The sequence below is a fragment of the Plecotus auritus genome, assembly GCF_963455305.1.
Source record: "Plecotus auritus genome assembly, chromosome: 12".
NCBI lineage: Eukaryota > Metazoa > Chordata > Mammalia > Chiroptera > Vespertilionidae > Plecotus > Plecotus auritus.
Window position 1 is genome coordinate 34,974,206 of NC_137778.1, and position 15,303 is coordinate 34,989,508.

The following is a 15,303-nucleotide window of genomic DNA, read 5'->3' on the forward strand; positions in this document are numbered from 1 at the left end:
TGAAGTGGGCAGGCAGGTGGAACAAGACCCGGCAGTTGTGGTGTCAGAGAGGGAGGCTGCCTGGCACTGCCAGGACTCAGAGGGCAGCACCTCGATGAGACCACTACACTGTGGGATGTGGCCCACTGCTGGAAGGGGCAAAGACCCACCTTGTTATGCTTAAAAACTGACTCACGGTAACTAAAATGAATGCGAGCCCGAGAGAGTCGCCAGAATGCCACTTATGTTCATTAATCCATGAGAAATTTTCACCCCTGGGCTAGGATTTAAGGGTGTATGTGTAGTATATTTCACGCCACCAGGACAGTGGTTCCAACTTTTACTGCATACACATCAAGTCAACAGCATCTCACTGTTACAGAAACACCTGCCCACAACATAGTTAGGTGGCTTTGCTAGCTTAGCATCAGAACAAGGAACACTAGAGGAACTGTTTATGATGCCAGAAGGAATCCTACAGCAGATTACATTTGTCCATGGACTCCGAATACTGTCGGCTATAATCCCTCCATCCCTCTCCAGACCAAAAGCAAGAATACTTGGACTTCCAAGTTAACATCTCCTCTGTCCTAACCAGTGCTTGGAACAAACACCGACTATGTTCATCAACGTGCTTTCTGATGACGACCCACTGTCTATCTAGTCAAACGGGTTATAGCAGGGGTATTTGTTAGTGAATTCCCAGTGGAGCACACTGAGCTATATGCTAACCTAGGTATCTTATAGATAACAGAATGGAGATGTGCAAGGAATCTGTAACCAGCCTATTATCAGACAATCAGCAAGGGGCAGAGGCAGGGTTCATACGTTCTTGCTGGCCTGGGAGCCACTGCTGCTCAGGTGACACTTATCTTTGCCCTGGTGTGCTGATCTTATAGCACAACTCCGGGAGGGTAATCTTACGTCTCTCGTTTCCTGATTTTATCAGCGACCGCACTGTAGCTGTTGAGTTCTGAAAACAATACCCACCTTACAAATGTGGAAACCAGCCCTAGCTGGTTTGGCTCAGTGGATAGAGCGTCGGCCTGCGGACTGAAGGGTCCCAGGTTCGATTCCAGTCAAGGGCATGTACCTTGGTTGCGGCACGTCCCCAGTAGGGGGTGTGCAGGAGGCAGCTGATTGATGTTTCTCTCTCATCGATGTTTCTAACTTTCTATCCCTCTCCCTTCCTGTCTGTAAAAATCTATTGATTTTTAAATATATATATATATTTAAAAATATATATATTTAAAAAAAAAAAAAAACAAATGTGGAAACCAAAGTGTAGAGAAGTGAAGGATTCTTTTCAAGGTTACACCCCAGCCAAGGTGAACCTGGGACTGGAGTTAAGTCTAAGTTCTAAACCGAACTCTTCCTCCCCGGCCATACTATCCTTTCCTTTGTAGGCCTTAGGCCTTGTCCTAGAAAGGCATTTTTGCTTAAACAGGTTCCAATGCCCCTGTCCAGACCACGACTGGGTTAACAGAGGATTCGTTTTCTATTCCCAACTCAAAGGAGGGTAGTGGTCTGTCTAGGGAAAACTACAATTCTTTCCAGCACCATTAGCACAGTAAGAGTTCTGGAAACAGCTGCTAATGGGAAGAAGGAAATCTGACTAGTTTCCCAAAGTATAGAAGTCTAAAGGGTTTGTATTAGGGTACTAACTCTTATATAAACAACCCTAAAATCTCTATGCCTTAAAAAACCATGTCACAGTCCAATGTGGGTGAGCTGGGGTAAGAAGGGAGGCACATATGGGGAAGGCTTTTGTCCCAGTCACTCAGGAATCAAAAGGGTCCATGGCCAACAACCAGGGTACGAATCTCTATCTAGAGGCTTTGCAATTCTCTGGGGCCTTGTAGTCTTCCATCGGGTCCTCTGCATCCAGTGGGCTGGTAAGGGAAGAAACAGCCTGAAGAATCACTTGCAAAGTTTTAGAGGAAAGATAAAAAAATGACTTACATCACTTCTGTCCTCATTCCTGGGGTGAGAACTCAGTAATATGACCCATGTAACTGCAGTAAAGACTGGGAAATGTAGTCTCTCTGGGTACCCAGGAGGGAAAAAAATGCGGTTTAATGAGCACAGCATTATCTCTGTTACATTGTCAAACACATTAGATTATACCAATGCTAAATGATACAATGGTACAAAGACTAAGTAACACAACAATACTAAATACTATGAATACTGTAGATTTGTCAAAATACAAATACTATAAAAATGATAAAAATACTAAATTATGACACAAATAGTACATGATAGGATAGCAATACAAAATGATGTATAGGGCACCTCTTTGATCTTACCCTGAGAGGGAGGAGGGCCTGGAGGTGAGACCATGCAGAGGAGTGGCGTAAGGTCCATCCACTCTCTGCTTGGCCCATAGAGAAGGTTATAGGAGCAGCCTCATGGGCAGGAGAAAGAAGGGATGTTAGAAAGGCAATAACACAAGGTCCCCATCAGCTGAGAAGAGAAAGGCAACAGAGCTTTTCCTGAAGCTTACGCACAACCCTCCCAGAGTTGTTTTCCAAAATTATCCAGCGCTAAGACATTTTCTTTCATCTGAAGCCATTTATCAGTTTGTGTCACTCACTCAGTTCTGGGGGTTAGAGTATGCCTCACTTGAGGGGGCAGAAGGCGCGATGGTGAAATGGAAAGCAAGGAGAGCCCAAGGGACCAGGGTTAGGCCGTTCTCCCAGATCCTAATACACACCAACAGTGGCACCCTTTTGAGCTCTACGAAGGAAGTTAGATGCCAAAAAGGACTTTGAGGTCAGCCAAGGTCAGCTTGGTGACAGATTCTCCAGATCCTGATAGAACCTGTTTGGCCAAATCTTTCTTTTTCTCTTGGAGCTGCAAGATCTTCTCTTCCACTGTTTCCTCACAAACAAATCTAAAACACAGACAAGCGAACAATTAGAAATCCAAGGTAGCGTATCTAATAACATCTTCAAACTTCTAATTATGCTTTAGTTTTTAAATAAGGTTTCTTCCTTTATTTAAGCTTTCTTACGTTTGGTTAAGAACTCTTAAGTTTAGGCAACCCAGACAACCCTGACTAAATATATGTCCATTTAAAATGATGTGACTCAAATTGACTTTTTTATTTCTTTCTGAAGCAAGGTAATGGAGAAATGCCAACATGAGCAAAAGATATCCCTATCCATTAAAGCACAGAGAGCCAGCTTTCACACCAACAGCTCCGTCTTGATAAGATGGAAAGGAAGTTTCTGCTAGGCATGCGTGCTGGTTCAAACAGAGTATCTGATTTTGGGGCTAATTCACATTGTAACAGGTTTTACAAACTGAGGAAACGCCACTGTTGTCATTCAATCACTCAACCATTTCTGATTAAGCATTCACTATACTAGTATGCCACGTACTACACTAAGTGTAGGTATAGAGAGATTAACATAAGTCTTGCTCTCAAAGAGAACCCAAAAGAAAGAGATTAAAATAAACAATAATACCACCCAGAAAGTGCTACGATGGAAGCATGCCCCGTGTGCTAAAGGAGCAAGAGGACATCTGTCTGGAGTACTGAGGTAGGCTCCACCGAAGAGTTAACTCTTAATGTATGGCCTGGAGGGTGAGCAAGGGCTGGCCAGATGGAAGCGGGGAGGGCATCCCTCGAAATGGGAACATATGTAAAACCATGGCTGAGTTGTAGAACATGGCATGTGGGGGGAAGATCAAGTCATCCAGTCTGGCCAGGGCCAAGGTCAAAAGGACTCTACTGCGCTGCGCTGTAACGGCAGAAGCTCAAGAGGCTGGTGGGCCTGATCATGAGTAGCTCTGCATGTCATGCTAAGAAATTCAGATCTGAAAGAGGGAAGGGCAGTGGGCTGGGAAGGAGGGGATGGTTATAAGAAACATTTTAGAGAATAAAATTAATGGGCTTGGTAGATGAAAGTGAGAATGACGGGAAGCCTAGTTTCTGGCTCCATGATTAAACAGTGATAGTCTTCACAAAGACAAGGAATTCGGAGAATAAATGGCTATGAGGCGGTAGGAAGAAACAATTTCAGTTTGGGAGATTTTGAGTCCCTGGAATGTGTAACAGTACTTACTACATAGTGAGTGCTCAATAGGTATGAGTTTTATGAGTTGAATGAGATGAATACATGAGTGAATGAGTAATGGGTGGGTATCTGGGCAGTCAGATTCAGATACTGAGCAGGGTCTGGAGTTGAGGGGATCTTGGAACTGAAGATACAGATGTGGGAGTTACTGGAGTAGACAGGATTTTTAGGGGAGGTGCATCCAGAGTGAGAAGAGAGCTCAAGACAGGAAAGCTAACATAATCGCTGTAGTTGGCAAATTTTGGAATTTATTGGTGCCCTTAGCAAGAGTAATTTCAATGGAACAATGGGGTGAAAGTCAGTTGGTAAAGACTAAGGAATGAATGGAAGGTAAGCAAGTAAAGACAGTCAGTGATTTCTAATTCTCCAGGAAACGTGGCCCTGAAACAGGAGGAGAAACAGAGGTCCATAGCTAGAGGACTGTAGCATCAAGGCAGGTTTTATTGTTTTTAAAGAGAAGTGGGTCCCGAGCAGAGGACTATTCTACAAGTTTACTGGCTTGTATTCTTCAAACATAAAAAAAGACTGACATATTGTTCCACATAAAAGGAGAGAAGAGTCATGACAACAGAATGCTAACCTAGGATTTTCTTTTGCAGAGAAGACATCATTGAAACAAGTGGCAAAACAGAATAAAGTCCATAGCTCAGGTATTATTTCAGTAGTACATTGTTAACAGCCTGATTTTGACCATTTTATCGTGGTTATGTAAGGAATGTCTTTATTTATAGGAAATGCACACTAAAGTAGTTAGGGATAAATAAGCATCATGCCTGCAACTTACTCTGAAATGGTGCAGAAAAAAGTTTGCATGTACACATACACACACACGTGTATGCACACACACACAGGATTTTTTTTTAGTATTATTCTTGTAAGAATTCTTACATTTTTTTATATGTCTGAAATTATGTCAAAATAAAAGTTGTAAGCAAGAGAGGGAGGGAGGGAGAGGGTCGTTTCATGGGCTGCCCTGACTGAGCTAAGGCTCACTACTATAGACAGCTTGCTCTTCTTTTGCAGAGGCCAATTCCAAGGTCATCCTCCAATGCCTGTGTTCCCTTCCTGACTGCGAGTCTAAGGGGGATGTGCCTCAGGAGCATCATTAGAAAAACGATCACTAAATACTTTACATTCTATTAAAATACTACCCAAGAAAGACTGGCACGAAAGCAGAACTTGGGGAGGGTCCTAGGTCTTGGGAGACCCTTACTTACCTGTGTATGACAACATCTTTCTGCTGTCCTACTCGATAAATTCGGTCACAAGCTTGATCTTCAAGTGAGGGGTTCCTGGAAGAAAAGAGGTAAAGCTCAAAGGCACAGACATTCTAGGCCAGGGGCAGCCAACTCCATAGGCAAATCCAGCCCACAGCCTATCTTTGGTATGGCTCTTTAGCTAAAAATGGTTGTTACAGCTTTAAAGGGTTGTAAAATAAGCAAAATCCCACAATGAAGAAGAGGCAACAGTGACCTATGCAGCCTTCAAAGCCTAAAATAATTACTATCTGGCCTAAACTATATACAGAAAAAGTTTGCAGATCCCTGTCCTGGCCATACTGGCTGCAGACAGTTTAGTGTCACATATTTCCTGCCCTCTAATGAGAAACTGGGGTCACTGCTAATAGTGACTCAGCATTATCAGTTCAAACAGTAACAGAGGTGGAACCAACATTCAAATTTGGTCACTAACTAGCTGGGGGACCCTGGGCAAGTAAACTAACTTCAACCCTCTACATTCCTGGCTGCCACCTGGAAACATGAGAGCTGAATACCTTTCTCAACTTTCATATTCTGTGATTCAACTGCCAGAGAATTAGACCCACATGCAGCAATCCCTGGCTGGCATAACTGGAAAACCAAAAGCTGGGACTAATTATGACAGTTTCTCCTGACAACACACTACCCATTTATCTTATTTCCAGGAAAGGTGCTATTATGCTCCTGTTGCTGACACTACATGAGAGGCCAAGGGTGACATGTTAATAGTAGTCCTAACATAATTAGAAAATCCCTCCCCCTTTTCCTTTTAGAGTAATGCTGCTCCCTCTTTTCCAGGGTAAACACCTATGTCTGAAATACAGTATTTTGAAGAGGCAGAACTGAGGGATGTAGGTTTTAGGTCTTAGTGATAGGAAAAGCCCTGCTCCCAGTTTCCATGGAAACAGACGTTAGAATAACAATAAAGTGAATGGACTATTTTCAGTAGCATGTGAGGCCTTGCTGGTCAGGAATTCAGGGCTGTCCACTAGCCCTGCGCCCTGTTTAGATCTGCATCTCCACACACGTGTGCAGCAGCATCTCCCTAACACAGACAGAGCAGTCAACAAAGAAGGCAGGCCCTGCTGCCCCTCCAGCCTGCTGGTCCCCTGATCGGCTGTGAAACTCAAGAAAAATCCAGAATTGTTGTTACCAGTGCATATCCAGAAGAAAAAGGTGGTTTCCTCCAATCAGGTTTAGACCAACACCTCCAGCCAAAAGAGAGATCAGCATGACCTACCAAAGAAAGCACATCAGTAACTCCATATAATACACTCTCCTCTGTCCCAGGTTCAAGCCCAACATCAGTACAGAGCAGCACCGAGTTCCTATCAAATTTCCTTCTGCTGCCATAAATGCACTATTTTGAAACTCTGAAATGCCCCACCTTTAAGAAAATTCTCATTTCACAGTTTTTTGGTGAGTGAATCTCAAAACATTGTGTGCCTGCCAAAATATACAAATACAAAATATACAAATACTGCACTCTAGAGGACGGGGTGGCTAGCTCAATACACTTTCCTTTAACCAGATTCTGTCTATCCCATCAGTCTCTGTACCCCCACCCTCAGCATCTTTATGATCCTCCTGTCACTCACGAATGCTTTCCAAAGTCTTATTATCCATCATCAGATGCCTCGTTCTTCCACTTCCCCCCATATTTCTTCTCCAAATCCTACCCATTCTTTAAGACTTGCCTCCTCCACAAAGATCTCTTGATCCTACCCAGTTCTGCTCTCCCTCTCCTTTTAGCCCTCATATTTTATTCTCTTTAGAGTATCTGCATACTTTGATATGTACCCCATAAATGTCTAATAAATTTAAAAGACCTGGAGGGATCAAAGCTATGAATATATTTAAATTGAGCTGCTACAGTAGAATTCTCTGTATAACTGAGAAAAATTTGCTCCTAATTCTATAACTCTGATGTGACCAGCTCATACCTCGGGGCCCCTGGAGCTGTTAAATGCCTCTACCAAGTCCATTCTCTGTTTGGGGCTGACAGAGCCATCGATGGTGGCATAGGTCAGTTTGTGCCTCCTCAGGTGCAAGGCTACAACCTTCAGCATGCTGGTCCACTGAGAGACAATGACACTGGAAGAAAGGATAAAACAACCCCCAAACAGATTAAACTCATCTGCAGCCTGTCATGCCCCTGCGAGTCTTAAGATTCAGTTGTCATGTGGTGAGAAAAGGCCTTCTGTTACCTACAGGGGAAAGGCACATGCTTAGGTCACATTTTAAGATTATATGTGGATAAATAGATAAACTTTGACATTGTAAAAAAGATTATAATGCTCCAAGTTGTTTCCAGATCCAGCCTACAATCTATCTGGCACTGAATGAAGTGAGCATACAGTGGTGACTAAACTCAGGTAAGCACTGCAGCCTCCTCCTATTTGGGGGTCGAGTGCTCACCCAGAGGAGCTCTGTGGTCCTACAGAGAGGGACCTGTCACCAGTCATAATAACAAGCTGCTAGGACTTCTCTACTCCCCTCACCCAACCCCTCCATGCTATTTTAATTAGAGTTTAAAGTTTTTAGATAAAAATATTTCACATATACAAATGCAGATTTATAACATACACATAAGTTGAAACAAATAGCAAATGGACTCCCGGCCTGCTCACGAAGTTCTCCCTCCCTTTTGCATCTGTTACCCTGATTTTCTTTAGATACTGCTCTACTTTTAAACACTTCTCGGAGGCTTAGCTTTCTCTGATCCTCCAGGGACTTCCTTTCTAATCAGTGCCACAAATACTTTAACTAGAAATCAGAGGGAAGTTGGGCTATAACGTCAGTGCTTTCTGCTGAGCATGACTCAAGATCCTTGATATAAAACACTAAGATTTGTAACTATCAGCAATACCAAATTTTCTTGCTTAATTACAAGAAATACCTGGATAATGAGACAACACATTTACCTCTTTTGAGACCCTGGATTTCTTCGGATTGCCTCCAATTCTGCCAACAGAGATGAAACCTGGAAAAGGTTACATTAACATATGCAGCATAAGAACTCTTCTCATTGTCCCTCTTCTGAATTACTGAGTGGTTCCTGGTTTACCCTCTCTACTCTCTACTCCACTCTCGTCTCTGCAGCCAGACAGCTATTTCCAAAATGTCAGTGTGTCACTTCCCTTCCTGGCTCAAGCGCCTTGAGTGGCTCCCCTCTGAGGATAAAGCCCAAGCTCTGTACACAGATCCTGGCTGCTCTGGCCTCTGCTTCCATCTCCAGCTTCATCTCTCACTATGCCCTCCTCAAACGACACTCTATAGTCTTCCTTCACCAAGCCATGCTTTGTCTCACCTTTGTCCATTCTTCCCCGTCAGCTTAATGTCACTTCTTCTTGAAGGTCCTCCCTAATGCCCAAAGTATGGGTCAGCTGCCTACTGCCTACGTGCTACCACAGCACATTTTGTTTCTATTACCAAGATCTTCTTCATGCTATATATTAATTGCTCATTTAATCATCTCTTGCTTCCATACCTTGAGATGCTCCAAGGAGGCAGAGCCAGCATATGTCTGGTTCATTTCTGTACCCCTAGCACATTACTAGACCAGAGAAGGTACCATTCTAACATTTGGGGAAGAAGGTAAAAAGGCTTTCCCCAAGTGAAGGCCTGCTCCAAATGTTGTTGAAGGAGAGGATGTGTCCAGACTGAGAAACACTTGCTAAAGCGTCCAAACAAGCTCTCTGGTTATTTGTCAAATTTGAGTCCAGGGGATGAGTCAATAAGAACACATGGGCAGGACTTTGGACAGCAGCTCAGTTCATTCCTCCTGACTGCTGATGTGAATGACCTTGCAAAAGCCTCTGAAGGGCCCTAGAGGTCATCCACAGAAAGGTGGAGGAGGAAGAAAATTAGACCAGGAACCAGGAGATGAAGAAAATCCTGACTCTGCCGCCACATGACTGTATTACTTTGGAACTCCCAGTTAAGAGTTCAGATTCCACAACAGTAAAAACATGGGCTGAGCCAGATGAATTGTGAGGGGCACTCAGCCCCTACACTTACTCTATGGTTATAGCAGGACCTGTAGAGGCCCGCGTGCAGATGCTTCCCAATTTGAAAACGTGCTGATGCCAGGCAGGAAGTGAGTCACAGGACCGTAACATTTTGAATCAGCAGGAAGAAAAAAAGCAGGTACGTGAAGTGTGTGGTATCTTGGCAACTCGAGGTTCTAGAAAGTGCTCTGATTGCCATGTGAAAAGAATGGCCACGAGTATTTTGAGAAAAGTGTTGTGAGAGCAGGATTCATGGTCCATGTGCTGAGGTCAAATCCCAGTGACATTCTGCCTGAGCTCAGGTTTATGTTACCAGAGAAAACTCCCTTCCCTTCAAAAAGCAACCTCAGTGTTGTGAGCTACCGCTAATGGGCTATGCTAAGAAGCCTTGTGAATAAACATCACCTGAGTATTAGACAAGGAACACGAATTATTAGGAATGTAAGTTTTAACCCAATCACAAACTCTGAAGGTGCCAGGACAGGAAGTCTGGCCATATATGGCGCTCTTATGTCTCTCTCAGTTATTAGTGGTAAAGACCTAGATAAATATTTTAAAGTTTTAATTAAAAATATTCTTAAGTAACACCATTCCCTTGGCAGTGACCGCCTTTCTAGTTACTTTTTAAAGAAGCCTTTGAAGAAAGAGGTTGAGGCAGTGGGCGTGAGATGAAAGGCAGGGCTCAAGTTGCAGCGCGTCTCAGCCTTCCTCTAACGGGCTCCCCACCTTAAAGAGCTCTAATGAGCAGAACAGAATGACTGATGGAGATAGGAGGCTGTGTGGGAAACACTAGTGCAGATGGAAGCCTTTCAACAAGTCAGAGCCATTGACACTCAGATGTATTACACAGCCTCTAGGGTCCAGCTTTTGTTGTTTCCCTTTAAAGCTTTCCCCAAACAAATTGCTCGCTCACTGTGGCCCTGTCCCTGCATAAACCTGATCGGCTCCTTTCCCAGTAATCCATGACCAAAAGCTGCCTTCATGCCTGGGCTGGCCCACTATCTAACTTTAGTTTTATTTGTGAAATAAAATTAGAATTTAAGACTGGAGGGAGAATTTAAGCAGCTAAAATCGAACAGTTCTAGCTCTGCCATCAAAGGACTGTACCCCCTTGGACAAATGTGTGAGGAGTCCAACTCTGTCCACCAGAATAGAGGTGACAAAGTACCTTGGTGCTCTCTCTCATGTCTTCAAAGAGCTCCACCTTGAAGCACTCGCCATTCAGGGAAACAGTGGCAGACGGCTCTGAGTTCTGGAGTTCGGACAAGGTCAGCGCGCTGAGCTGATCCTCCAGGGAAAGGAGCAGGCCTTCACTCTTCAGTTCTGTCGGATCCAGGGCCTGAGCAGGAGACAGATGGGACGGGAGCAGGTGGGCACTGAGGCAGCAAGCCACAGCACTTGCCAATGCAGTGCTGACTGTTAACACTCCACACAGCCAAATGTCTTCTCATTGATCATCAGTAGCTCCTCAGAGAAACCACGATTAAAAATGTAATTTTGCAAGTTTTTTTCACCAGATTAAAGATAAATCAAATGATGGAATTTTTTAGTGACTTGCCAGACAGATCACATGATCATTCTTTTTCCCCAGCTGGGATAGTACAGTAAATTAAGCTACTGTTAATCAAGATACATTACAACTACTCCTCAAAAGAATAAAATACTCCTCTTAATTATGGATGTACCTCTCTCAAACATAAAGGCAACTTTTCCAATTGTATAAATACTTGAGTTTTCATAACTAGACTTAAAAGTCCTACTGCCTAAAGGCAGAAAAAAAGGAACTAAATTAGCTTTATGATATCCTAAAATGCCAAAGTATTCATAAATGGTTTCCTTCTTAATAAAATGCTATTTCCCATTCTTTATAAAAAGCTTATTTAAAACAAAACAAACAATAAGAACTGTTCTCAACACCATGGGAATTATCAAGATCAATAAAAATTAATGTAAAACAAAGTAAAATAAACAAGCACCCTCTTTTCTGCCCCACCAAACACCAAAGACACACCCAAACCCCATTTTCCTTGGTCCAGCAGACTAGGTACCAGATGCAGAAAGACAGGAATTTCCTGGCAGCCCTTCTGGGCACGAAGCTAAAGGCTTTTCTTACCGACTTTAGCAAAGAGAGATGACAGCAACACTGGCGGAGTCTCAACAACTGTGACAATATGTGGACGGTGCTGGATCCCTGCGAGTCTGTGGCCACAGAGTGTCCAGGCCCACTGGACCCAAACTCCTGTGCCACTTCAGGAAGGAAAACAAACCACAGGAAACAGTAAGGGTTTAAAACAGAGGTATGAGGATGAATCAAGAACTAAAAAATGCTATTTTAAATTTCTTTGATCTGAGGCTCCATGATATAGTTATAACACTTCTACCAAATAAGCCAAATGAAATGCAGTTTTCTTTATTGACCTACTTATACTTAATAGGTCAGTTTGAAAATATTTTTTAAAAAGCTTAGGGCCCTAGCTGGTTTGGCTCAGTGGATAGAGTGTCAACCTGCAGACTCAAGGATCCCGGGTTCGATTCCAGTCAAGGGCACATGCCCGGGTTACAGGCTCGATCCCCAGTAGGGGGCGTGCAGGAGGCAGCCAATCAATGATTCTCTTTCATCATTGATGTTTCTAGCTCTCTATCCCTCTCCCTTCCTCTCTGAAATCAATAAAAATATATTAAAAACAAAAAAAAAGCTTAGGTCACCAGAACTGATTCTTATAGATCAGTATATACACTGTGGTTTGAGGTTCCCAGCTAAGGTCAAATCTCTGATACCAAGAATCCACAACCTCCCTGCTGTAATTTTATGAATCTGACTGCACATTGTCATTAGTTATGTATGAGTGCCCCACTGCTTACCTCTACTGAATGGATTATCAGGGCTTCGTCCAGATTGCTTATCCCCACTTTCCTGCCTTTTTAGATAGGATTGTAGAGCTGATCTGCCTCAGATCAAAAAAGAAAATGCACATAAAATGTTCACTACAACTAAATAGGTTTACAATGGCCACTGCTTAACTGTGCTTGCAGTAGCACCTTGAAAAACTATAAAGGTGAACTTGTTAAATGATGTCAGGCTCATAGCAAGCATTGACCCACAGGCAATGAAAAATAACTATTGAAAACCCCCCAAATCATTTTTAAATAATTAATAAATATCAATGCAAAATGTTAGAATATTAAATATTAATATGTAATACACTGACATGTTGATATTATTAATTAGTATATTTTGTTAATATTATTTATTGATGAATATTAATAAATATGAGGTATACAAAGAGAAAAAGACACATTTATGCTGGAAGTGAGAGGTAGTGGGGGAGTAAATCTGAATTCAGGGAAGGAGAAGGGTTTTACAGAAAGTGCAAAGACCAGATGACAAAGATTACGGAGCAGTTTTTTGTTTTTAAGTTCCAATGAGATGCTGGGTCACAGGTCAAAGGTAAAAAAGATAATTTCCCAACATGGCCCCACGAGGACCAGATGACCTGGTGCAGTGACCATACCCTAGCACTTCCATGCAAGGAAGCCAATGAAGAGCAGCTTCAAAAGCCTTCAATGTTAGTGAGACAAAGGTGAGCTGGGGAGGGGGTAAGGAGCAAGACAGGGAGATTATAAAAAAGGAACAGAGATATCTGTCTTATCAATAATACCATAAATACAGTTTGAGAAGACTTGACCCTCAACTCACTGCCAAGCCAAGGACAGAAAAGCAACGGTACATGTGAGAAGGTGCTTCTTCATGGCACCCACCTTGATCTTGCAAAAAGGACACTATAAACAGTCTCTTCCTCTTCAGAAAGCTTTAAACGGTGCAACTGAAATTTACGCTGGGGCAGCACCACCTGAGAAAGTAAAAGGAAAAAGCCGCTGGGATGAAGTTACAGAAATTAACCGAATATTAGAGTAAATTCCCAGAGCTGACACTGGAAATCTAGTCAAGGCTGGACAGCAGCCTCCAACCTTCCCTAAAAGTAGGGCTGCCTAACCCACAGCACAGCAGGGCTGCCGTGACACAGGTGCAGGACAGCAACCCAGGGCTCTGCCCTGGAAAGTGGGATTCAGAGGCTCCCGAAGCAAAGCAGGTGGCTGTTCAACCCAAGACAAGGACATGGTCCCCATCCTTCCCTGGCCTCCCCCTGGAACACACATAAATGAGATTACCAAGGGCTTGCCGGTGGAGTCCAGCTGGTTTTTTGTTCTCCGTAGCAAAAGGCTCCTGGTTAAAATACTTAACCGTTCACCTCCTTTCTTTGTACCATTGTCAACCTGGCTCCTCCACAGATTGAATTCATCAAATGGAGAACAACGGAGAAATCTTTTTTGTTGGGAAGGACATAGAAAGAAGGAAAAGTATGGGAGGATAGAGTAAAGGTTCAAAGAAAGTCATCAGATGAAAAACAAATCAGATTTTGTTACATCTACCATCCCATCATTTTTAAAAGTGAATGTCATAGTAAAGCTCTGCTAGACAGATCAAAAGGACCTAGGTCAACAACGAAAACCACATTATAAAACTGTGAACTTTCCCATTAACACACTGTCTGTATCATCACAACAGGACATATAACCAATAGCTAGAATTTATTCCTAAAGCTTAAAAGGCTAGCAAAGAAATTCCATATCCTCTTACAGGCTGACTTCAATAAAAGCAAGTATTTTAAAATCAGCATTCTTTTCTGTTTGCTTCAAATAAATTGTAGTCCTGACCCCAGGTCATATGTTTTAAAGCAGAAATAGCCCAAAACATTCACTGGACTGAAAAAGGTGATTTTTTTTTTCCTTTAATTTAATCTGTTTTATATTTTTCCATATACAGTGGCTGAATGTAATCAAAGTCCCATATCAGCCAGTCAATCAACTGATTATTTTTCTCATAAATATTAACTCTTTTACCCTTTAAAGGTTGAGAGGCTTGCCATCTGCTACATGAGATAACCTGGCATACACCAGAGCTTTACCGTGAGATACGAAATAATTAGGAAGGTTACTGACAGGGTTCACATTTACATAATCCCAAAGAGTTTACTCACTTCAGCAGTGAATACATGTCCAACAGGTTGTTCTGAATGGGGGTTCCAGTGACAGCCCAACGGGCACGAGCCTGCAGCTTACACACAGCTATGGAAGTCTGCACGCGGGGGTTCTTGACATTGTGAGCCTCATCCAGGATGATTCGGGCCCAGACTATGCGAAGCAAAGGTGTTGAGATACCCTGGAAGACACACCAGTGAAACCCAACGACAGTATGGGAAAAGGTGTATGTCTTCAAGAAGATAGGGGAGGTAACAAACAAGTGGGTCCTCCCCTGAAGACCCGCTCTGACCTTCAGGTTTGAGGTACACTGAAATAAGCATTAAGCTTAAGAAACCAAGAGCGGAAACTCTCAATGGATCCAAAAAACAAGTCACTTGAGAGCCCCAGTCCTGGAGCTCAAGATGCTTAAGAATAAAATGTTTTCTAATATGAGTTTTCATTTACTCTTTCAATCCACTTTTGAGCAATGGCTATGGGTCAGGACTTCGCTAGGTATTCACTCATTCGATAAAATATTTACTAAATTTACCAAAAAAAAATCACTGAAAACTTACTAAAAGTCTACTTTCATATGTGAGATACTAAGCCATACAAACAGACAGTTCCTACCCTCAGAAAGCTCACAACCCAGAGAAAAGCAAGCACCAAGATAACTACGTACAACACAGTGAGTGTATAAGCCCCACTGCACTCTTTAGTATATGACAGTAGGGACCCAGTCTTGGTCACTGCTGTGCCCATAATACCCGAGAGAGCAGCTCAATATTTGCTGGATAAATGGAGTGCTGTCACATAAGCATAAGAGACACACTGAACCAAACAGGAGGCAGAGCATTCCACTTAGAGTGAACAAAGGCACAGGAGGGTGGCAGAGCGTGGCGGAGCAGCACATGTGCCTTGTTATGGCTGAGCAAGGGGGGCCACAGG

The 15,303-nt window shown here is 42.9% G+C and overlaps 1 protein-coding gene across 2 annotated transcripts in view; it reads right to left on the reverse strand.

Annotated features, from left to right (window-relative positions):
* Positions 1–2,021: 2,021 nt before the first annotated feature.
* The window catches only part of TTF2 (transcription termination factor 2), a 36,817-nt gene continuing 23,535 nt past the window's right edge, over positions 2,022–15,303 (reverse strand). For both annotated transcript variants that reach the window (XM_080648324.1, XM_080648325.1), the window contains exons 13-23: positions 14,373–14,554; positions 13,504–13,657; positions 13,093–13,184; positions 12,196–12,278; positions 11,447–11,580; positions 10,502–10,672; positions 8,248–8,306; positions 7,267–7,417; positions 6,477–6,559; positions 5,282–5,356; positions 2,022–2,875 (exon numbers count right to left, since the gene is read on the reverse strand). In XM_080648324.1, coding sequence (XP_080504450.1) covers positions 2,731–2,875; positions 5,282–5,356; positions 6,477–6,559; positions 7,267–7,417; positions 8,248–8,306; positions 10,502–10,672; positions 11,447–11,580; positions 12,196–12,278; positions 13,093–13,184; positions 13,504–13,657; positions 14,373–14,554 — 1,329 coding nt within the window. In that variant the 3' untranslated portion in view covers positions 2,022–2,730. The remainder of the gene's footprint in view (positions 2,876–5,281; positions 5,357–6,476; positions 6,560–7,266; positions 7,418–8,247; positions 8,307–10,501; positions 10,673–11,446; positions 11,581–12,195; positions 12,279–13,092; positions 13,185–13,503; positions 13,658–14,372; positions 14,555–15,303) is intronic.